The sequence below is a fragment of the Clupea harengus genome, chromosome 14 (genome assembly GCF_900700415.2).
Source record: "Clupea harengus chromosome 14, Ch_v2.0.2, whole genome shotgun sequence".
NCBI classification, from domain to species: Eukaryota; Metazoa; Chordata; class Actinopteri; order Clupeiformes; family Clupeidae; genus Clupea; species Clupea harengus.
In genome coordinates this window covers 21,344,034-21,368,204 of record NC_045165.1, presented here as the reverse complement: position 1 = coordinate 21,368,204, position 24,171 = coordinate 21,344,034, and the positions used below count along the sequence as shown (strand labels likewise).

General features: G+C 42.2%; 4 protein-coding genes across 6 annotated transcripts; 1 reads left to right on the top strand and 3 right to left on the bottom strand.

Moving 5' to 3' along the window:
• Window positions 1–301: 301 nt before the first annotated feature.
• Window positions 302–7,177, bottom strand: golga5 (golgin A5). 3 transcript variants are annotated; one of them, XM_031580338.2, is made up of 14 exons: window positions 7,086–7,177; window positions 6,939–6,988; window positions 5,688–6,326; window positions 4,812–5,006; window positions 4,489–4,708; window positions 4,065–4,188; window positions 3,689–3,892; window positions 3,294–3,464; window positions 2,748–2,876; window positions 2,371–2,469; window positions 1,825–2,044; window positions 1,431–1,536; window positions 964–1,027; window positions 302–841 (listed from the first exon to the last, which is right to left on the bottom strand). In XM_031580338.2, the coding sequence occupies exons 3-14, from the start codon at window positions 6,316–6,318 to the stop codon at window positions 761–763; spliced, it is 2,244 nt and encodes a 747-aa protein (XP_031436198.1). In that variant the 5' UTR covers window positions 6,319–6,326; window positions 6,939–6,988; window positions 7,086–7,177; the 3' UTR covers window positions 302–760. The 3 variants fall into 3 exon arrangements, with proteins under 3 accessions (XP_031436198.1, XP_012678220.1, XP_031436197.1); XM_012822766.3 differs by having other exon boundaries at window positions 6,939–7,175; XM_031580337.2 differs by lacking the exons at window positions 6,939–6,988; window positions 7,086–7,177 and adding an exon at window positions 6,688–6,905.
• A 305-nt stretch (window positions 7,178–7,482) lies between these two features.
• On the bottom strand, window positions 7,483–18,009 carry rtf1 (RTF1 homolog, Paf1/RNA polymerase II complex component). The gene is made up of 18 exons (XM_012823417.2): window positions 17,816–18,009; window positions 16,358–16,468; window positions 14,273–14,423; window positions 13,315–13,519; window positions 13,009–13,132; window positions 12,677–12,788; window positions 12,443–12,584; window positions 11,882–12,059; window positions 11,616–11,698; window positions 11,287–11,374; window positions 11,084–11,191; window positions 10,227–10,304; window positions 9,950–10,071; window positions 9,755–9,812; window positions 9,428–9,505; window positions 9,095–9,196; window positions 8,896–9,010; window positions 7,483–8,797 (listed from the first exon to the last, which is right to left on the bottom strand). The coding sequence occupies exons 1-18, from the start codon at window positions 17,897–17,899 to the stop codon at window positions 8,691–8,693; spliced, it is 2,046 nt and encodes a 681-aa protein (XP_012678871.1). The 5' UTR covers window positions 17,900–18,009; the 3' UTR covers window positions 7,483–8,690.
• A 641-nt stretch (window positions 18,010–18,650) lies between these two features.
• Window positions 18,651–21,238, top strand: ndufaf1 (NADH:ubiquinone oxidoreductase complex assembly factor 1). Its single transcript, XM_012823457.3, has 5 exons — window positions 18,651–18,934; window positions 19,057–19,597; window positions 19,752–19,937; window positions 20,034–20,108; window positions 20,296–21,238. The coding sequence occupies exons 2-5, from the start codon at window positions 19,091–19,093 to the stop codon at window positions 20,434–20,436; spliced, it is 909 nt and encodes a 302-aa protein (XP_012678911.1). The 5' UTR covers window positions 18,651–18,934; window positions 19,057–19,090; the 3' UTR covers window positions 20,437–21,238.
• On the bottom strand, window positions 20,484–24,152 carry nusap1 (nucleolar and spindle associated protein 1). The gene is made up of 12 exons (XM_012823445.3): window positions 23,882–24,152; window positions 23,445–23,510; window positions 23,138–23,314; window positions 22,828–22,996; window positions 22,634–22,726; window positions 22,379–22,491; window positions 22,202–22,279; window positions 21,867–22,030; window positions 21,458–21,621; window positions 21,240–21,353; window positions 21,045–21,153; window positions 20,484–20,835 (listed from the first exon to the last, which is right to left on the bottom strand). The coding sequence occupies exons 1-12, from the start codon at window positions 23,954–23,956 to the stop codon at window positions 20,748–20,750; spliced, it is 1,410 nt and encodes a 469-aa protein (XP_012678899.2). The 5' UTR covers window positions 23,957–24,152; the 3' UTR covers window positions 20,484–20,747.
• Window positions 24,153–24,171: the final 19 nt, after the last annotated feature.

Genomic DNA, 24,171 nt, shown 5'->3' with positions numbered 1-24,171 from the left:
AATTGCAGAGGTTATGAAGAATGGTCAACACTGTAAATACTGACTCTCTGCAAAAATGTGATGTATTTGTCCAATAAAAGCGTATGAAACTTATGAAATGTTTATAATTGTTCTTCAGTATACCCCAGAAACATATGAAAAAAAAAATCTAAAAATACTGAAGCAACAAAGTTTGCGAAACACAAAATTTGTGTCACTGCCAAAACTTTTGGCCATGACTGACCGGAAAAAAAGACAGCAAGTTGTGTGGTGTGTACAGTATCTGTCGACTTTGAAAGTCATGTACTCTGTCCGCGGCTAGTGTAGGTCTGTTATGTTTATTAAAAGAAATTTAATTTACAGGGTGAAGAAATACAATCTGTCATGATTCAAGAGATGCGGTAGAAATCAGAAATAATCCATGGTTAAAATTAAGTGGAAGATAGTAGAAGTACAAGAAGGGAAGATAAAATCATAGAGTTCAGAACAATGTAAGCATTCATTCTTAATTCCAGACATCCTTTACTTTGTAACTATTGTGGAAATAACATGCCACCGTTAGCGTTTCACACTGGAACAAAGGACGATCCAATGACCAGGTTAGTTTCCAGTAGCATGTGTGTGCAAATTGCAGTTAACCGCTTGAAAACAGCTTCTTGAGATTCACTTCAGCAGCAACCCAGTTCTCAAAGATATACTTAAATATATATATATTTCATTTTTTCGTATCCTGTAACTCTTCAATGATTTCACACACTCAAAATAGTTCAGTGTCCTCCACCTATCTCCCATCTGGATGACCATGGTGCATCTCTGGTGTGTATGTCAGCAGGACAACCATGACCCAGAGATGCAGTAGTGCCTGAAAATATTAAAATGTCCACGTTATTCACTTTCATGAAGCTATGAAATAAAAATGTCTCTAAACACAAGCCTTGTCACAGTCATTATCATTGTCAGGATGATCATCTGAAAGGAACTCACCATATAAAGTATCACAAAGACTCGAGCCATGGGGTAGCGCCTCAAAAATATTCCTAACCGAATGCTAAAGGAAAAGTGAACAAAATTGGGCCTTTGTTACGGCATTCAACCGGAATGTACTTAAACATATAATTTTGTATAAATACTGGGCTTTCATTTTAGGCCGGTAATGCAGTAATAACGGACTGACGCTGCCCATATGCATCTGAAATTGAAGTGAACCACTCATTTCCGGTCACCTTCATGTATGAATACTGTTAATGTGATGTAGGCACTAATTAATAGTTAACTATGAATTTATGAATATCTGGATGCACATGGGAAGTATCCCAAAACTGATACCACATTATGGCCCCAACAATATGTCCTACCATCTAAAACCTGTCTTTGAGGTACATATTAGTAAAAATGTTTAATTTGTTGTCAAGGGTACAATTGGTCAAGCAGTGCACTTTAATGGAACTAACCTGAAGCGATCAATGGTGCTGGCTGCCTTGCGCACTTTTCCATAGACTCCAGCCCCTTGGTGGTCATGGTCAGTAAACAAAACTGGTGTGTTCCTCTGCCGTGTACCTTAAAAGGTGAATGCAAAACCAAAGTTATTTAAGTTAATCAAAACAGAAGGTTATTCAACTGAATAAATTACAAATGGATCATCAAAATACAACCTCATTCAAAATGTGAATTTCTTAGCTCTGAACTGTTTATTGTTTTAAACTGTAATATCCAAAGTATGTAGCTTGTCTCAATGTCTAAACACTGATCATCCTACCATGGCCATTTTTTTTTAAACCACAGAAAAATCCTGTTTAACACACAATGTTTCACAAGACTACATCTCCCATCATTCCCCATTCTCACCTGGCCCTTCCACGCCAGTCATGTTGATGGCAGACCCTCCACTCTGGCCACCCTGCACACTCTTCAGCTGCTGCTCCATCCTCTCCATCTGGAAGACCAGCGAGCTCTTCTCTGTGCCCAGAGCCTCCAGCATTGTCTGCTTCTGGATCAGCGTCTCCGTCAGCTGGTGCAGACGACTCTCCAGCTCTGCCTGGCTGCTGCTCAGCGCTTTATTGGTCAGCTGATGGGACAGGGGCACGCAGGATGGGAATAGTCAGAGATCAAACTGTGATGTTCTAGGGATATGGTCTATAGGTCACTCTAGGGTTGTGTTGTTTTAGAACATGTTGGAATTGAGGTTTAAGGCCAATTTTCAAAAGACAGAAGTCAGATGGATCCACAAGTGTTATGTCTAAGTATATTTTTACATGGTGTATGCTGGCATGTGCATACTTGAAATTAGGAATACAATTGACATGATTTAAATTGACTAAGTATGTGGTCTTGTTGTAATGTAAGTGTGTGTTTTGAGAGATCTGATGCCAAGGTATCTCTCGGTGGACGTACTTGATTCCTGAGTTTCTGGATTTCCTCCTCGCGGTCTTTGACCCTACTCTGAAGGGTGCTCTTAGCACGGTGATGCTCCTCTTCCATGTACTGTATCTCCTGTGGTCCATCAACAAGCATGCACACAATTTAACACACACACACACACACACACACACACACACACACACACACACACACACACACACACACACACACACACACACACACACACACACACACACACACACACACACACACACACACACACACACACACACACACACGGGTATATACATTCCACATTTTACCATGGTTGGCTCCAGATGTTAAATGTTAATATACATCTGACTCTATGAGACTAATGTGAACATGGCTTCATCAGCTGTATCTCTAACCTGTTTGAAGCGCTCGACCTCAGCCTCCTGCTCCTGTCTGGCGCGGACCTGCTGGGCCTGCTGGTCCTGCAGCTCCTGCTGTTGCTCCCGCCAAGTCTCTGCTTCTGTTAGCGCCGCCGTCTCCAAGTCCTGACAGACACAGAAGAGACACACACAAGCCACACAGTCATTTTTACAGTGGCTGGTTCATGCAGTTCTTGCTCCGTATGGTTCAAACAATACAATTTATTGTGCTGTGTTTTTTGTAAAGTGGTGCTGTCCCTGAATACAAGTGCAAATTTAATTTCCTGTGAGGGAGCAAAAATAATTCAATGCTCAGTGACACTGGTGTGTGTTGCAGCACAACAGGAACATTTTTGTTAACTGAACAAACAAAGCGTGAACTGCTAATATTAGCACAGCTTGCATTTAACACAGCACTTTGATGTGGATGATGATTATATATATATATATATATATATATATATATAGACTATATATACACACACATACACATATATATATATTTGCAGACTCGTAACAGCAGAGATGGAGGTCACTTCTCACCTGTATCTCAACCCTGAGCGTGTGCACCTGGCCCTGCAGCTTCTGGAGCTCTTCTCGCTGGAGCTCCTTCTCGTGCCTCAGCTCCTCCAGCTCCAGTGCCCCCGCCGACCCCCCGTCCAGGGAGTCCAGCCCTGAGCCCTCCTTTAGACTGCTGATCAGCTTCTCTTTGGACTGAGACACACACAGGGAAGCTTTTTGAGTCAATACAGTATCTATGCTAGATAATGGCTTCAAAGCACCTTCAGTCATTTCTTTGTGAATAACATTACCATAATAAAAACTCATTGTCCTGTAACATGTAATCATCGTTATATGCAAGGACATCTTAGTGAATGTGTGAGAAAATGTGTCTGTCTACACCCTTGCATAGGCCATGTAAGACGCACGTGTCTGACCTGCAGGATACGCGAAGCTTTATGTTTGTAGTCTTGCAGCTCCTGCTTGACGTTCTCGGCAGACACACGGGCACTCTTGGCCTGCTGCTGCTGCTCCTCGGCTCGGTGCCGCTCCTCGGCCATCCGCCGCTCTGTGCCCGTCAGTGCCTCCGCAAGGGCCTGCCTCTCACCTTCTGCCCGAGAGAGACGCGCTGCGTACTCACTCTGTGGGAGACCAGACGGAAGAGTAACCCTGACGCTCACTGAGGTAATGACACTACAAATGTCACATATTTCCCTTAGTTTGATGGTAAAGGTTATCTTTCAAAGTGTTAAGTAAGGAGCAGAGAATGGGAAGTCATTGGTTTTCAATGGGTTGATGTTTGTTTTTGTTCACCTGCATCTGGCGGTAGCTGTCCTGTTCCCTCTTGACTGCTGACTCAGCTTCTCTCAGTCTGTCCTGGAGAGTCTGAATAGCCTGAGAGTTCACGTCGTGACCTTCTGTATGGTTCTGCAGGATTCTGAAAAAAATTGTCAATGCAAGCATCCCCTTTAATCAACTAGTGACAACTTGGAGAGTGACATGGAAAGTGTGTTTCCAGACCACAGTAAACACATCCATGCCTGACATGGATAGACACAATTCATCCCACTGGGTTAATGTTACCAAGGAAACTTCTGGATGTATTGCTTTCAAATCTCTTTCAATAATCTTTATTCACTACAGGGGGTTGATGCAAACCAATGTGAAATTCCATGTATGCATGAGGACACTTATACAGCTAATTTCATCATATCTGATTGTGTATCTGGACACAAACCTTGACTTCTCATTCTGGGCTTCTTCTAAAGCAGAGTTCCGGACCTTGAGGAGCTGGTCTGCCTCGTCCAGCCGCACCTTCAGAACAGCCAGCTGCCCATCCTTGGCCGAAAGCGCCTCTGTGAGGTCATCGACCTGCGACCTCAGCTCACGGATGGTGCGATCTGTCCTGGACTGGTCAGTGTTCCATCTTTCTGTGCGTGCTCGAGCTAGATTCAGCTCTGTGGGCGATAAAGGAGATAAAAAGACATTAGCAAAATGACAACACATATGATATGAGTATTTCAAATTCTTTAGTGTTGGTAGTAGCATGATTGTTTTTACCCTCCTGAGAGTCTTTGGCCCTCTGGATGACAGATGCCATTTCCTGGTTGAGGGAGGCCACTTCGCTACGCAGCAGCTGGTTCTCCAGCCGCAGGTTGGACAGCACCTGGCTCTGGGATTCCTCCACAGGGACTGGCTCTTGAGGGGCAGGGTCCTGAGGCACAGCCAGCCCAGAGTCTGAGCTTTCTGGAGTATCTAATGGTAAGAGGGGTAGCTTGTTTTGAAATAAACTCCAATTCTTATAAATAGTTATTTTTGAATAAACACAATTTTCGCAGGCATTCTATTCCTGCAGTTCTAGAATACCTGTCTAATGGAATGTAGAATGAACACTCCAATTCTCAGTAATACTATGTTCCATGTGAAACATCAAAGATGAGGTTAATTATTAACCCAAAGGGTGTCACTGATTCTTTGACATTTGATCATTCCATGATTAATAAACAATGTGTGCATCAGATAGGTTTGTGTGCATACTGGATTCAATAGTAATAGTCAACAATTCTGAACATGAAAGAAAACTGCTCTTGTCCATTCTCTTCTCTTCTAAGTCTATAAGAAGTGCTCCTGTAGTTTATAAAAAACATTAGTGCACCTATAAGGGGAATACTCTTTCTGGCCACATATTTGGACAGTGCCAGGCTTTGCTTTTATGAAGTACACATGATAGAAATGATACAGATATCAGACCACTGAAATATCCATAAAAAAGGAGCCACAAGAACATATACTATCCATACATGTAATATAATAACCACATTGCAAAATATCAAAGATTAAAAACATGCACTCACGATCAGACACAAAACTAAGCTTTTTAAAAGAGGGTTATGATAAATCGTGGACAAAGTTTTTTTTGTGTCAAAACACGCTCACCTTGGTACTGATCTTTGACAGAGCCATCCTCGGTCTTTACACTGTGGATGCTGGCAGACAGCGAGCTGAGACTGGAGGCTCGAGACAGGCCCATGGTGGAGGGGGGAGTGGAAGGGGCAGATGGCACTGCCAGAGGGTCAGCGGAAGCCACGGGGGCTGGCGTCACCTCCTCAGGAGGGCCCGCCACTCTGGGGAGCTCTTGCCTCACATCTCGCCTCTCGCCCTGTGGTGGGTCGGAACTGTTCAGAAACTTGAAGAGGAGATCGTCATCTACATCCTCAGCCTTCTTGGGTCGGACAAAGGAGGCCTTGGTGGAGCTGCTGCTAGCTGAACCCAGAGGAGTGACAGTGGACACGTTGGTAGAACCTGCCAACAGTGTGGCTTTGGATTTTTTTATTTTGTCTGCTGCTGTCGAGATGAAGTCATGAGAGGAGCTCTGGTATTCGTGCGGTGTGTCTGGTGCTACTCTGCTGAAGCCAGCATTACTGTACTGAGATGCTTCTTCCTCATCGTATGACGAGGGGAAAGAGGACTTGCGACTCTGCTGCTTAGTCAATGCAGTGGCTGCCCCTTGATCGACCTTGGTCAAGAAGTCCTCAGCCTTTCCGGCCAGATCGGTAAACCAAGACATGCTGGCCCCTGGTAAAATAAAGGGCAAAACTGTCTTCTATGATAATTTCTAATGTAAATTCAACTTGCAAGATGTTGACACAATCATCAGCATGATACATCGTTAACATTTATGAGACTTCTATTAGGCACATATTTTGACTGCAGCAATAAAAGAGACAAACAGATAATGATGTTACAACGTTAAGGTACTTCTCCCAACTACAATGCAAAGTAACCAGTGCTAGCTGTCTTTTCCAAGTAAGGACACACGCTGAATAATATTACACAAGTCCTGCGTAGGGAAGTAGTGAATACACACCCTGGAGAGTATGGGTATCGGTAAAATATCACGTTATATGCGTTTAGAAATGGTAACCTACAAGCTTACCAGAGCTGAATAGCATTTAACTAGCTAGCATAGCTAGCAAACGGAGTGTTCTGCATATGCCGCACTAAGCTATTTTTACCACTTATGCAGAGCTCTTATAGAGGGTTATGCAGAATCTCAGTAGGGACTTTTCAAAAAATACCAATAAATGTCTAACACTGTTTAACCTGGTGAACAAGCTTCCTAATCACTGTTTCACAGTCTGGTTAGCCTTGGGCTTCCATGACACAACCATGCTAACGTTACCCTACCTTTGCCGATTATTTCTTGTGAAGAATAGCTGTAACGAGGCTTACAATCTCTAGGATTCAATAAAAAAAATCATGATTTTGGTTAATTGGCATATACTGTTAAGTTAAAAAAAACTATCGTATCCCTCGGTATTTTTCACCCCAGACCTCTACGTCCCAAATCCTGCTTGACGTGGACCAGGAACTTTAAGAAGGACCCAAAACAAAGTGCCCTTCGAAGTGCCTGTTTTTTCCGCCCAGAAGACAGCGATCCTTCTATGCCATTCACAATGTAATCATTGCAAGTTATGGCAATGGTAAGGGAATTGTGGTAGCGTTTATATCTAAGAGTTTATATTCACGAATGCATTAGTAGGTTAATAATATGACTTTGAAAAGAAATCAAGTTTATACTTTCACTTCTTTCTTCAGTAAGTCCAAGCTCCAGAAATGTTCTGGTAGTACACATCAGAATGTGGTAGGCTTCAATTCATAAGGTGCTTAGGTACATCCTACCTGCATACGTTATCTGACAAGAGATGGGAGTAAGACAAAGACAACCAGGTACGAAACAGTGCCTCTTTATTCTGTTGCACTCACTCCAAATCGCATATTTACATGGCATGCCACATCAACACAAGACCTAAGGACACAATCCATAACACTTAAAACCTGCCCTGTGTGTGAGAAAGAAATGAGGGCATGAAAATGGAGACACAGGATTATCTTTTTTTTTTTTTTTTCTAAAAAAGGGAAACAATTTTCAGTACCCCAAAGAAGTTTTATTGGTACAGTTTTTCATTATACCGATGGGAAAAAAAGAGACATAGTCCCATATTCTTTTTCAGTTTCCCTTCCCCAAAGGTAACCGCATGTTACTCTTTCAAAGTGGGATGGGGGAAAAAAATATACACTGAGGTTAAATTACAAAAAAGAACATTCATTCCAGGTCAGGTGTTTTGGGTGTCAAAGAAGAGCCAAAGTCTTATGAGCATGTCCTTCTCCTAAAATGAATGCACAAGCACAAAGCCCCTCTCAAAGTGGACAGGATATAAAAAGATATGAACCTATGAGAATGCCAATGAGGAAAAAAATAATTAATATATTTTATATATATATATATACGGTTCCAAAAAAAAAGGGAAAAAATAACTACGGAAAAAAAAAAAAACACAATTCCAAGTACGACTCTGCACACAACGCAAATAAACAGTGGACAGCCTTTTCCCCTAGAGTAATCCCATTAAAAGGACATTTATCATTTTCAATTTTTTCATTTAATATATCCTCTCACTTTTGGGCTGAACAATTGCTTGCACGCAGAGTCACACACTCTGAAAACTGATTTCATGAACATCCACACTCACATACACCCTCAATACTTTGAACTGTTTCTCCCATGAAATGCTCACACATTCTTTTCACCCTCTCTCACACACACACACACTCACATAGTACACAGTCTCCTTTTATGCACACACGCACGCACACACACAGAGCATACAGTCTCCTTCTATGCACGCAGACACACACACGCACGCAGTCATACTCTTAGCTGTTTAAGTTTCTCTCACATAAAGAACATACATCCAGACACATACTCTTAATTTCAATCACACAAACCATTCATTTGTATGTATGCAGAAGTGGGCACGCTCGCTCGCACACACACACACACACACTCACACAGGGGTATCCTTCGCCTTAGTGCCCCAGCTCCTATGGCTAACACATGCAAGGTGAATGAGGAAGCAGGGGGTGGGAGTGGGGGCTTTAGATGAGTCCCCGCCTCTTCTTGTAGTCCTCTAGGTTGAGCGACCGGCGCGGGGCTCCATCCTTTGCCGGCAGAGCGTTGGAGCTTACCGACAGAGACTTGGTCTCTGTGTGACAGGAAGAAGGAAGGAGTTAAAATCTGCTATCCATCACATCCATCTTGTATCGTCTCTATACCCGTTCCAAGACAGACAGCAAGCCTCACCTGCGGTGGGGACCTGAAGGTCGATCTTCACGTCAAAATCGTGGACTTTGAAGAGGTCTTCTGAGAGGTCGCTTGTTCCCTTGGTGATATCTTTGTCTTTCAGGCTGGGCAGTCCCTGCACACACCAACACAACTCGTTAAGTCACCCAGAATGGTTGCCCAATGTTGATAAAAGATGTTGCATGAAGTAACAGCTCACCTGTAAGTTCCTGTCTAGGGCGTTCTCATCAGCTGCTGAACCGGAACCATACTTCTGGTTCAGATGTGCGATGATGGCGGCATGAACTGTGGGGTCTCTGGCCTGTCAACCAGTACAATTTTTACAAAGTACAATTAGAGCAGCCATGACACCACCACCTTACTATTACAACTAACTTCACCCAGTTTCTCCATGGAGAGACAGAAGAAGACACAGACAAACAGAGGAGTAGAAGATAGAGGATACTCCATCCTAAATAAATAATCCATCTCCACATATTCTAAATGTTTTGGAGTCTCTCAAGCACCAGAGAGCTGTTGCATGGACACTTACGTTGGACACCATGGTGGGCTGGCACTGCCTCCTTGTGAAAGGGTCCATCTGCTGGTCCTTGTTGTTCTGGCCTTCAGCCTGAAAGACAGAACCACACTTTGAGTTAGCACAACCATCACTGTGCATACATACAAATGCAAGTATTGGGCAATTTTCAATCTGCGTAGAGGGTGCTCCACTGAAACCAGCTTGGGTAAACTAGGAAATTGTCCCTGATTTGCCTATGATGGTGCACGGCCCTTTGATTATGCATTTACAAAGGGCATTTACAAAAGATTGAAGGGTTTCACATACCTACTTGCTCAAAGGCATAAAAGGTATACTCACCACTAGAGCTTTCTCAGACTCCACAATATTCCAACTCCGATTCCTCTGATTAATATAGCTGCAACAATACAGGAACAAAAGAGACACAAATCCACAACGAGTAAGAAAGAGTGCTAGTGAAAGACGAGGCTACTTTACTACTGCAAGCATTCCAGCAGTAGTTACATCTGCCAACGGACCGGTCAGGCGGTTTACCTGATGGCAGAGATGTTTTTGGTCCTCTGCCTGTCAAGGGCCTCAGCCCTCTCCTCCAGCGTGTTCATCTGGTCTTGGATCGATTTAGCCTTCTCCCCCTCCCCACTCTCTTCTGCCATAGCCTACACAATATGACAAAAACATCCGCGTTACCAAACCCACTCTAATGGAAGGCTATTTATCAACATTAATTTCTATGATTGACTGAGCATTACATGAGAAGAAAGAGTGACAGGAATTGACAAGAAGGTTGATGAGATAATGACAATCACCCAACCTTCTCTTTCATGAGTTGTGTTTTCTTCATGGCATAGTTTGATGGAGCCTTCCGGAATCTGTCCTTCTCTTTCACTATCTGCAAATAGGGATATAAAGAAAATAAAATTCCACAGGCTTTTCTCAAGAACTACACACAGGCTCTAAATAAAAGGGTAGTGCTATCAGGATTAAAACACGCACATTTTTGTGATTAATGTGAAATATTTAATGTGTTAAGAAATGTTATGCAGCTGCCTGGGTTTTTTTTTTTTTTAATCATTTCTGGTAGTGCATATGTAATGGTTAAAATATATGGGTACATTCAATGTACGCCTGACAATGGACACAGAGCTTGGTTGAATTCACAAGCTTGCAAGTTAATTGAGCACTTCACCTTACAACCAACCCAATGGGTTGCACACCACATTCTAACTACTGACTGGCTGACCCAATCACTAGCTCCCTCCCCAAAAGTCACGTTTCTCTTCAACGCTGCTTCTCGGTGTTCTCAATCCCCGTTTCAAAATAAAAAAAGTCTATCCACACGTTGCACGCTACACATATATGCTTTTCAAGCTGACAGTCTATTTTGATGGCCTTGATGATTGTTGGAAATCTGTACTTCACAGGAGAGAATCTGTGTTATTAAACAATAGTTTTTGAATTGAAATATACTTCCTTTGTGTTGATTCTACATTAATTCTGTGATTCTACATTTAAATATCTATTATTACAAGCTTCAGTATAAAGAAGAAAAAAAGCTGGTAACCGTAATTAAAATCACAGAACATTGTGCAAATAGTAAAAAAAAAAAAAATTGTGGAAATTGTACTGACTGGTGGCAGTATAAAAGACCCATGTAGAACATGAACTTACATCTTCAATGTCTTTATCATTGAATTTGTGGTTCTGTGCTTCTTTGATGGACTGCTCCTTTTTGGCAATCTCATCCAGAGTTGGGACTTGCATACTTGCGATGATCATCTGTGCAGGACGAACCATCACAATTAGACTTACGGGAACATATAATAAACCTACAATTTAGAGGCCCACATAAACTTCATCATGACCCAACCTACCGCTTCTTTCCATTTGAGGAACTCGCTTTCTGTGAACTCTTGATTGGAAACAAACTCGAGCCGAAAGACCCGCGTGTCGTTGCCGTGACTGTAAAAGATAAACATCAAGTTACACAACCCAGTGCACAAACGCAGCAAGACAAATCACGATGCAGCCAAAAACCGCAAGAGTCCATTTCTACATGTCAAGTGTCCATTTGTACATGTCAAGTGTCCATTTGTACATGTCAAGTGTCCATGAAATTTGTACATGAAAGCCATTGCAAGACGTTGACCTTTTCTGAAATTAGAGTGGAGACAGAATCCATGGAGACACCGTGAAGACTTACCGTAGTTGCAGGCCTTTATTTGTTCTTGTTGTACCCAGCTGATAGACCTTTGCCGTTTCAACCACATCAACAATTTCAGCAACCTATTATGCAAGGGAGAAAAAAAAAGAAAAGAAAAAGAGAACCAATGTTATTCAGATTCAGATCAGTTCAGACAATTATCCCAAGGTAATGACATGGCAGTTGTTCCCTTAGGTATTGCCTGACAAAGCTGGCAAAGAAGGTTTACTTTCAAAATAAAAGAGCAGAGAAGTCCTGTTCCTCACCCTGTATACAGGTTTGCTGCTGCTGTTGCCGATGCCTATTCGTACGAAGCAGCCGGTCACGGTTTTTGCAAAGAAGGGCATGTGGCACCAGCGCTCCAGCTTGTGTCGAGACAGACGGATACGATGCAGCTCTTCAGGGAGGGACACGGGTTGGGACTTGGGTGTCGATTCTTCTTTCCTGCAACATTAGGGATGACAGAAATGGCGCAAAATTAAATACAAGAAACTACTATATATTAACACAGTAACAAATTCAGTGTAAAGGATGAACTGAGGATTTAGAGAAGTGTAAAATAATTGTTTTAACAGGTGTGAAAATGACAAAATCCCCTTTCTTATTTTTTATGCTCTGCTGGTAAACTCTCTTGCATATTCTTTTAGTTTACACCTGTAAACCTTTGGTAAATACAGGCTTGTGTGTACTACTTGATGTTGGTCAAGGAAGGCCCCAAAGTATTTAGCAAAAGCTATTATGAAAACTACGTACAGATTTTCTCCCCATATATTTCCATTGCAACAATGAACCGTGACACTATGAATTCTACAAACTGCTTTACTCACTCATCTTCCTCGCTATATGATGAAGAATGTGAGCTGCGGTCACTCTTCACAGATGACTTGTCGTCTTCCTCTTCCTCTTCCTCCTCATCGTCGGAGTAGACCTCGCTGGTCTTGAGAGGCTGCCGTTTGGCCAGGAGCTCAGCTGCACAGAGAGGTCAGAGCATCCGTCAAACCTCAGTGACAAACAAAACCCCAATAAAGAACAAAGGAGGTCATCTTGCAGATTAGACTCACCTGTCCTGTTCTTTTTCTTCTCTCTCTCGGCCCTGAGCTCTTCCATGGCCTGGGACTTCTTGTCCAGCTTCTCATCTCGTTTAGACCTTCGCTCTTTATTGTGGGACATTACCTGTACACAAGACAAAGTCACGTCAACAGACTCCACGGGCAAGTCATCTTAACCACACTGGTAAAGACCATCAGAGACACCAGAAATATTCTTTGAAACACATTCTCATTTTGTATGACCAGACCTGTGCCAACTTCGCCAAGGACAAATTTACGGATTGCTGGGAGAAGGGGGGCGAGAAGGGGGGGCGCGAAGGGGGGCGAGAAGGGGGGCTACTCACCACCTGAGAGTCCTGAGACTGAGACCTGTCCTGTTTCTTCTTCTCCTGCTCTTCCTCCTGTTTTTTCTTTTTCTCTTCTTTTTCTTTCTTCTTGGCCTTCTTCAGTTTCTGCTTGATTTCAAACCTGAGAGACAGAATTTCATCACAGTTTGTAAGTCCCCCTGCAAAAACCCAGGTCATTGCAATGATCTCTTAAAAGCCATGCCTACTGCAAGACCATGGGTTCCTCCCTGTTGGCCATGGCCTGAACATGCTCCTACTGGTCTGAATTCGATGCTATACTTGGGGCGCTGCAGCCAGCCTCACCTCCTCTTCAGCACCTCTCGTTTCTCGATACGGTTGAAGAGTTCCTGCTCACGCTCCTTTTCCGTCATCTGCTCCAGTCTTGCCCGGTCCTCCTCATCTCCCATCAAGTCGTCCCCGTAGCCATCGCGGAACTCTTCGTCCTCTGAAGACGAGTCTGAGTCTGAGCTGGAGGATGAACTGTTGCTATCTGAGTCAGACACCTCTCCTGGGGGAGCACAAGAAACACGAGGCGCAGTGAGATGTGGGAGAAACGACACAGGAAGCAAAACAAAGCGGCCTTTGACTGAGCAAGTCTGCGAGAAGAGGCCTGTTTGTCAAACATTTTCTGGCACTTTCAGACAAAGTGTAATACTACATAAATTGTGGCCATTATGTATGTGAACATAAAATTCCATACAAATTATACAGGCTATGTTCTGCTTTCTACTTTGCTCCAACAAGTGCCAGATCCATGGCCAAACTCATCAGTACACACCAGGACCAGAGACTGCATTTTTTGCAGAATTCTTGTCTAACTAGCTCAGCAGGTAAGGCAAAACACTCTCACCTTCTATTCCTACCAAACTGGTATAAAGCCAAAGCATATTTATATGACACATACAGTGTTCAACTTTTATTCAGTTTACAGCCCAGCTATGATCATTTGCTCGATAACATGTAAATCTCAAAGTGGCAGCCAGGCTATTAAAGCAGGGCTGTTTTGAATGATTAGGTTGTATTTACTCCTCGTAGCCCCAAATAAAACAGGTGCATAACAACAGGTGCATAACATCAACAGTTTCAGATACCATGTGCATGACAGCACAACACTACAGAAAGTGTCTCACTGTAATAGGACACTATAATAATATAGTCCCAGATGACTACATGTATCTCAAGCTCACTTCGCAGGAGCCCTGTAACCCATCTGTTTTCTGCTGTCTGTGGGAAAAGTTGGAGGTGCTACAACTGGCCATACCTTCCTCTGGTGCTGAACTCTCTGCAGAGCTGTTGCCATCAGAGCTGCCGGACGTTGCCGCCTTGTTCACCTTCTTTTTGGCGGCGCTCTTCTTTTCCGTTCCTTTGCCCGGTTTGACTTTCTTTTTCGCCTTGGTGCCTCCGACGGTCCACTAAAAACAAAACGCACATATACACAGCACTGAGCAATGAGGCTTAACCACTTCTGTTACTGGACCTCCTCAGACACACACGTGAACTATGTGGAAAGTTAACTACTGCCATGTTCGGATCATCCACTCACTCAGTCCACTATATAGAAAATCAGCCTTTTTGTAGAGCTGTTAGAATTCTCAACTGTAAATTTGACTTACTAGATAGTGCACTATAAAATTCCCATGCGCACCGCAACTTGTAGTATACAGGCGATGTACATTACAATTTCTCCGCCAGTATACGACAGTTCTTTGCAAGGTGAATAAACTGAAGAAGACCGGACATTCCTTACTTTAGCTACAAATTAAATCGCCAGATGGATATGCCTAACTGATTTCATTTTACTTTAAAAAAAAAAAAAAAAGTAAAGTATATACGATATAATAAAAGGCATAGGCATATCCATAAAGTATGTACAGCCTCCCAAAGTCCAACCCTACGCCCTCGTCGTGGGAGGTGGTAACAGGGCTGGTAATGTGCGTGGGGCCAGCAACCCTACCGCAGTAAATATTACTATGGACACCAACACAAAGGACAAGTTGGCCCTACACGCCACATAGGCGTAAAGGATGATGATGAAAGTATGTACATTAAAGGAAATCAAGAAACCAATTTGAATGAATGATGAAACTGAAGCAGCCTTAGACTTTTGAATAACATGGTAAATTTAGACTGCATTTGAGCTAAATCAATGGCATGTAATGTAATGGCATTTTATTCATTTTACTGAAGCTATAAGCAGTACCGTTGCCATGTTAGCATTACTATGTTCCTTTGTTACCGTCATCAAATGTTTTCGATTTAAGTGTCTGAAATTTGCCTGTTGTTTTAATGTCTGATTCCCTACATAGTGAACTCAATTGATTTTTCTATATAGTTAGTGACTGAAGGGACGTTTTTTTTTTTTTTTTTTTTTTTTACATATTTAGGCATTAAGTAAGTGTTCTTGGACAAATTGGGGGGGGGGGGGGGAGGATTATACAAAATAATATCATTACTCTAAGGTAATATTTAATTAAATGTGGACTTTTGAACCTAGATAATAGAATACATAATATGGATTACATTTAAAATGTATATAAAAATCTGTCTCAAACATAACTGGATCGCACAGCTGCAAAACTCCACATACATTGGTTACCATGCAATCCCATCAGTCCTTATATGGAGGTAATGGTTTGGTCACAAGATATAAAATATAGGATTAGTGGGGAGAACAGTGCCCTCACTTGACAGTGAGCAGATCAATTAATGCATTGTAATTGTACCCATTATGCATCATGTAATTGCACATGGATAGAGAGGACAGCTTTGCATTTTTTTTTTTTTTTTTTTCGCCTCCAAAACTGATCTGAGTGATACGATCACAATCTGTCTATATTTGTTTTGGGTGCTTTTACACAATAACCGATAATGTAGTCAAGTGCTTTCCAATAAAGATAGAGCCTAAAAGAAAGTTCCTAAAACTTGCATTACTAGTGTACATCTTCACAACAAATACACATAATTCCTGTAGGCGATGACTTGTCTTGAAGCAAATTGAAGTCTCTTATTGCTCAGGAACCCTCCATGTCAACATTCATCCAGTACAAGGGGTGTATGTATGAATCCATTACGTCTACATGCCACACCAATTAGTCTACTATTGCATAGGTCTATACAGACAACTGCATTCTATTTACAAAACATAATTGGTAGACGCCAAAATGAAACAATTTACAGCCTATCCTGCCACACCTACCAATTTTCCAATATGGCATGCAAACGAAAGTGCTGCTATACCCAGAGTTGTGCATTTCAAGTCTTGCAATATCAAGCATTTTCAGCCAGCAAGTCTCAGACAATATAAATAAAGGCTATGCAAAATGAGCAAAAAGTGGCTTCACTGTACCTCATCGTCGCTATCTGAGGTCTCAGAGTCGGTCGAGGCGGCAGGCTTGCTGACAGGTTCCTCCTGTTCATCTGTGTCTACCCTCTTTCGCTTGGCCAAGGAAAGTAGTTCCTGACGAAGACATGGATGAAGACAAACAATTTCTCAAACAATTCTCAACAACTGCAAAGCTGCCGGCACACACATTATCTGTGGATACACACTTTTGATGGTAGGTCATTTCAGTGTATTGACATCTGACAATGAGACATAGGATGTTTATACAAAATATTCATACAATATATATGCATACCATGAGCAAGCACACACATTTTCCATTAATGTCATACAAGGGATGAATGCTTAATTGTGCTAACCACAATCCTAGTTTGCAGAGAACATATATATATATATATATATATATATATATAGTCTAACCCTATATATATATATATATATACTACGTTGGTATTCCAGTTAAGCTGAAATAAAAGGTTTTCTTGCTATTGTTGAAATGAATGGCAGAACTTCTGAACCGCGAAGATTTCAAGAGGTCAATCAAAGGTATACATTACATGCCAAAGATGGACGCTATGTACAAGATAGGCTTAATATATGTTGCAATCGAAGCATAATAAATTATGCTAGCAGTGCATTAGGAGCAGTACATTATACAAATGAACTCTTCCAAACTGACTAGGTTATAATAGAGAGGGTTTCATATTCAGTACCAGATATGATCAGGATAAAGTATGCGTCAACTGTAGACAGAACAACAGAAGGGCAATGTACCTGTTCATAAACGCTAAGTAAGAGGATAACTTAATATCACGAACATAAACTGTAAATCACACACCTGCAATAATACACCTAGCTAGCTGGGTATGTTCGATGTAAATCGCAAATGCATCCGTTGCAATAAACAATTATCGTTTTCACAGCCCATCTTTAGCTTGCAAAAGAAAAAAACCTCCTTAATACTTGACTGAACAGCACTGTAAACATTGCAGAAAGAGTGGAGCAGTTCGGCGACTGGTTTTTCTTGGAAGCTAATGCTGTCCATAGCTAGAGGGCTATCAAGTACTGTTGTCAACACCGAAATAGAACTTTAGCTAGCTGTGTTCCTGACGTCATTAAACAGCTAATGTTCTAAATCCTGGACAAGCAGTTCACTAATGCAGATAACTGCACTATCCTGTCGTCTCGGACGATCAGAGAATGCAGTCGGTATGAAAAAACAAGCATTCGATGAAATGCTGTTATGTTAGTTCGCCAGGCCTGTGGCGGGGTGTTTTCTTCAACTCAGGGCATCGCTAGTTGTAGCTCCACCATGCTAACTAACGCTTAGCTAGGTACCTAGCTGGCTAACGTTAGCGACGAAAAATTGTTTCGCTACCATTAGATTGCTAGCGCGCTCTAGCAAGCTAGCGAACTTGCTACAGAAACTAGGACAGACAATAGCAAAGACAACATCCTTACCTGATCCAGATTATCATCACTTGCGCTATCCTCTGAGTCGGAATCAATAACGACCCGACCTTTCCGCTTCTTTACATTCACCATGATTAGCTGTTTGGCAACCTTTCCGTGTGTGACGCCTGTGTGTATTTATTAACGGCGGTAGCTCCGCAGTACTCCACACAAAGGCGCTAGAGTCCAAGTGAGCATGCGCCAATTGTACGAGAACCCCCTACGTCACTGACGGAATTAGGCCGTGTTCAAAAAGGTCGAATACAAAGGGCACTGCATCGTGTCAGAATGGGGAGAGCTTTCTGTGAAGTCAATCTGTATATACATATATCATATATTTGATAATCTACGTGAGTGTTCCCAGCCCCAACAAGTATCTGACCACCTCAACTGGCTATACTCTCTATGTTGTTCATTTGACATCTGCACGTGTGATCAACCCCTTTAAGGATGTGATGAATTTGAATTTAATACACTAAAAAACGTCACGTTTAATAAAATAAACATAATCTGGCAAGTTTATTTGAGTAAAATATGACCTTGTCTAAAGCAAATAATTTAGGCCCTCGGTAAAGACAGATTAGGAGGGCACTTCTGCGCTGAGAGGTATTGCATCCCCCTTTCTGAGATTGAACGTGGCCCACGTAGCGGTCATTTTTCAGAGATGTAACATTAGTACAGTTGGGGTTTCTCCCAGCTAGGTTTATTAAGATGAAGCTGAAGACGTTTCATGTCAATCGTGGTCATGTTTGTGCAATTAAAAAAAGCATTCATCTTCCGCATAATAAAGGGACACAGTAAATAGGAACTAATCTTAGGGGTCGTGATTTCGGGGAGACAGTATTCAGGGACGGATCTGGTCAAGGACGTCATATCCTATCTGATGGCGGCCGCCGAGAAAACCTTTACTATATAATTTCTAGTAGGGACCTTTACTGTCTATGCAAGATACATGAAACATGACATGTAACCAAAACTGACAACTTGATCCCCCCCCCTACGAATTAACGGCACAATTTACACTAGGCTCATAGGAAACCTATATTTTGGCCATGACATGAGACCAGTAACTCATTTTCAAGATCTCAGGTGGTCAGCTAACAACGAACTTGTTTATTACAATTGAGGGTAAGTAAGGGCAAATGCTTCATAGGCCTTACAATAATGTTCCTCTTAAAACGCATGTTATACACTTGGTTTATGTACCATCTTTAATGGTACTGATTCATTTGTTTCTTTTTATTTCCCAGACCGTGCTTAGGAAGCAGATTGGAAGAAGAGAACATGGCGATGCCAAGAACTGGATCCCTTTTGTCTGCCCGACTGCTAGGGACATTTCCTAAACAACTCGTCTGGGCGTCTGCTTCCCCTTGGTCTGTGATATTGAGGAATCATCAAAGCGGATATCGGCGACCTGGTCAGCCCAAGGACAAAAGATGGCTATGGCAAAGGATTAATTTCGACTTCTCTAAGGGGGTAGATTCAGTGGAGAAACACCTGGGACTGTTAAAAGATGAGTTTCTGCAGCGCTGGGTCGGTCCCGAAGGCAAGCCTCTTGTTGAGCACATGCTGGAACAGACACGGGTGATGTGGGAATTTCGTGGCCCACCCAGTTTGAATCAGTGGATTGTCTCCTCTGATCAGGAGATTGGTGGTCGCAGTGAGATATACCTGAAACTGAGCAGAAACAATACCACCGCTCTGCTATACGGCACGCTATGCTCTGTCCCGCCAAGGGATGGAGAAACTCGATACAGTGGATACATCTCGATGCGCTCACGGCAGCCTCGTGTAAGTCGAGCATTGTATTTTATAGTTACGGAAGGTGTTATTTTTGTGAACTGTCGTCCCAGGCTCTAAAGATATCACTTTGCCTCTTTTTACTCCAGTAATTGTAACTTTCTAAAATGTATCAGTTTTTGTACAACGTTCTCTTTCATCACAGGGTTTGCTTGACAGGAAGAAACCCCATGACCTGTCCAGCTTTAACACGTTACACCTGCGCATACGTGGTGACGGGCGACCTTGGATGATAAACATTGGATCAGAAGGCTACTTCTCCCATCAGCAAGATGACATGTACAGTTATTTCCTATACACACGGGGTGGCCCATACTGGCAAGATGTCAAGGTATGCAAACACAAGAATGCCCGCCCGCTTGTGTAGACTCGTTTCAGTGCACGTCAGGCTCTCAGATGAATGACCAGTGTTGTTACAATTCAACAGATCCCGTTTTCGAAGTTTTTTATGTCCAGTCGAGGAAGAATACAGGATATTCAGCATGGTCTTTTCTTAGACAAGGTGAGTTGGGCATTGTCAATTTAGATGAATACAAATCAGTAACTATTGGAAATTTGTACTATCCAGCCAATATCTTTAGTCCACAGTGAAATGAAAGTACAGAAGTTGGTAAATGAGATGTAACGTGGTTCCAAAGCTACAGACTTAATATATATATATATGAAATGTGGTTACGCTCTCCCCCCAGATGAACACCATTGGATTTACACTGGGGGACAAAGCAGATGGACCATTCCAGCTTGAGATTGATTTCATTGGAGTGTGTAATGACCCTACCCACACTGAGGAGTTTGCTTATGAGATTTATAAGAGAAATCCAGAGGTGTGATGTGCATGGAGCACTGCTGCTGCACCTTCATAAAGACTCAATCACAGTAACTCGAATTGGCTATTTAATGAAACAATTAAAGTACCTAATATGAAGTTATTTTCTCCCAATGTAGCCCATTTAATTTAAGACAGCAACAGACTTAAAAAGTCAAATGTTTTTTTAAAAGCAAATATTTACAGTTTTGCCAAAGCGTTTGCTCAGAAAGAGGGGTTAAAAAAAACAACCAAACACATATCTTTCCAAGGATAAAGGGGAAATGTACAGGGTTTCTATGCATACATGTATAAAAAAAAAGTAATATGCCAGAATTAAGTCACGTTTAAGCCTCTTCTGGCTCCCAGCATCTTCTCCTTCTTCTGCTTCCGGTCTTCTGTGTGTTTCACTCGCCGGTTCTCCCTGGGGTATCAAACAGTGGGGGTCAGATACTACTCAAACACTACTGATGGGCTCTCACTAATAAAGTGCATGCAATACTGCCTCTGCCATTCTCCCAGTAAACTGCTCTATTCTCAGCATATCAGATTAATCAAATCCAGGTTACACCGGCAACTGTTTAACATTGTATATTGTCATAGACCAAGATCATATAGGATGATGTGATTCACCTTGTCTGTACTTGGTGCTGTTTGTAATTCTTCTGGTGGGACGGAACTGACGGAGCTGTCTGAGACTTGTTGAGGGTGTTCTGAGTTTCTCCAAATGGCTTGAGTTTTCCTGTTCGAAGACAGAGATAAGAACAGTAAGCAAGCTTGCATCTACTGCTTAATAAAGCCTTGAGCGAATAAAGACATGAAACTCACCTGTGTATGGTTTGTAGGTGAGGGGTCGAGACAGACTGGCCTTCAGGTCAAAGGCGCTCTTGTTTGCCTGTGGAGTATCTATTGTGTCTCCGCTGAACACAAACGCTGTGGTTCCTACGAAAGAGATTAACATTAGTTGGCCAAGTTCCACGTTGATGCCTTAACAAGAACAGCAAAGTGCTACTAGGTCTATACAGATTCAGTGAACATGTGGCTACCTGGAGTTCTGTTGCTACTGATGACAGAAGTGTTTGCTCCAGTCTTTCCCACAGTGGTGGATTTCTTTGCCGGGGTTGACGTGAGAGTCACGTGAGTGGACATACGAGCTGGAGTCTTTATGAGGGAGCGCTTATGCTCGTTGTCCTGGGTAGTTTGGGAAAACCTGGGGAATCAATGAGCAAATAAACCTGACCAGGTGCTTCAGGGACGCAAAGATTTCATTTCACAACCAAAAATTCTCAAGACAGATTTTTTTAAGTGTTATATCTAGGAATTACATTTAAATTGCACAGGGAAAAACACCCAACATATGTAGTTATTAACATATTTAACAGATTCCATGTTCTAGGGCAGTCACTCTGCAGCTGGAGTTGAAGTGCCTCAACCCTGTCTGAACCTTAGTTTTACCTGACGTTGATCTTGGTACTGGAGATGACTGTGGGTTTGAAGACAGTGCTGCCTTTCAGGGCAGGCTTGCTGGCGGAGAGCGGAGTGACTCTTCGCTTGTCTGGGACTGGCTTCTTCTTCTGGGCAGCAGGGCTGAACAGGGAACTTCTGTTCACCTTCGGCTTCTGTTGCATACATGAAAGGGACTCAAGTTTAACATCTGTCTGAGTCAAGCATCAGCACTCCTTCAACAGAGCAACAAAAACGTGTTACACCCCATAGAGATATCTACAATTACTCTTTGATTTAGTATGGATGGAGTCTTTTTAGTGCAAATTTGGTTAGGCTTCGCTTACAGCCCGAATCTTGCCATCCGCTGGTTTGGGGTTAATTTTCGTCATCACAGACTTCAGGTTGGTTTTCTCAGAGAGCGTCTGTGAGGAGAGAATTCATTATTAATTAGTTATCAAAAATAATACAACACCAGAGTATACCACATCATACCAAACGCTCTACTTGTCAATCTTTGTTACCTTCAGTTCCTTCACTGAGTTCCTAAAAGAATCAACTTGCTGGTGCTTCCTTTGGACATAGGCGTCAATGGACTCCATTTTGTTAAAATGAGCCTCGTGCAATTTCTTGAAGTCTAGATGATGAGAGGACACTTCATAAATGTTCCATGTTATGGTAATACCAGCAAAATACAGAATTATAACTAATCTACAGAGTCTTTCACGTTACATGGTACATGAGGAACACTTTTCTCTTAAGGAATAACGGATTATTACTTGGTGTGGTTGGCTTTAAGACCAGCTTGGTCTTTGTGAGTCCAATAAGACGAGGGATTTTGCCAGCAGGTCTGTTCAAAGGCTTCTCCTCTCCTGCATGAGAAATAAGCTTTCATGAACTGATAAATACATGAACACAACCACCAACTTGACTAATCTTACAGATCCAAATAAGGTAAGATCTAACCGCTTACCCGGCACAGATGTTTCTGTATCAATCTTGTCGCTTGTGGGCTCAAGTAGTTTCTCTGGCTCGTTCTCTGCCATCACAGGAGCCACTGCCTCCGTATTTTTCATCAAGTAAGTCTTCCTTCTCTTGGAGTTTCGTATCTCCTCTTCGGGTTTATCCAGTATTCCATCACTCTGTTTCCATATGCGCATACAATACATATGTGAATTAATTTTGACAATGGTTTCCCAGAAAAGACTCCTGGACAATATTCAACCCTCCCAAGCCCACAAAAAACAAAGTAGGTCCTCAGTTAAAAGAACGTTTACACTTACCTGCACAGGGCATGGTGATAATTTTGGATCGGATTCTGCAATATCATCATGCTTCCTTTTGGTCTTCTGCCCTCTGCCCCTACGTTTTGTCACAAAACCAGCTGGTTCCTGCACTGGGACATTCTGGGCAGAATCACTGTTGTCCTCATCGGAGGCCGTCTCCTTAACCTCATTCTCCTAGAAACGTTTTAGCATGTTAGGTCAATTAATACCATGTTGCCTAAATGTACCCATGTCTTCATTACCCAAACATGACGGTGAAAACAGCTCTATAGATAAAAGTTGCAAATGTAAAATTACATCTTACATTTTTTGGGATGTTACTCTCCTTCTGTTCATAATGTTGTTTCAAGGCCTTCAGGAGCTTATCTGCCTGTAGTTGGATACAAGGTTATCAAACAGAAATTGATGGAGCGATGTAAACAAAACAAAGCCATGCTATAGATAGCTGCTGGCTGAGCTGGAAGCACAATCTAACTATCCTAGCTGATCTCAATATTAACGTGTCGCGTTAGTTTGCCAAGATAATACTAATGTATACTTGTTAATCAATCCAGCAACTTAACAACACACCTAGACGGCAAACTGCTATGGTGCCAATATCGAGAATTATCAAAAGAATAGGATTCAGGCTACCATCACCTAACGTTACTTTAACTGATAGCTAGCATAGTTAACGTTAGCCACCCTACAGCTCCGGTGATGTTAAACACTTCCAACAAGTTACATGAAATTGCATCCTACCTTCAAATTAGCTTTGAGTCCAACTTCTTTAGCAAGTCGCCGCAAGTCGGCATACTTTAAAGTATCCAAATCCATTATCTTGTCAATATTTTCACCAGAGAAACCCTAACTTGTTTGCAGATCTGCGAAAGGTGGCTGCCTGCTACAGTATGCAAATCAAAATGCGCCCAACGGTTGGAACTTGAGCTACTTTCAAACATTACCGGTTCTTCACAATGATTGGTGAAAATCACATCTACGACATAATCCTTCAAAGGACACCCCCCCACAATCAGAAGAGTTGTGCGCCA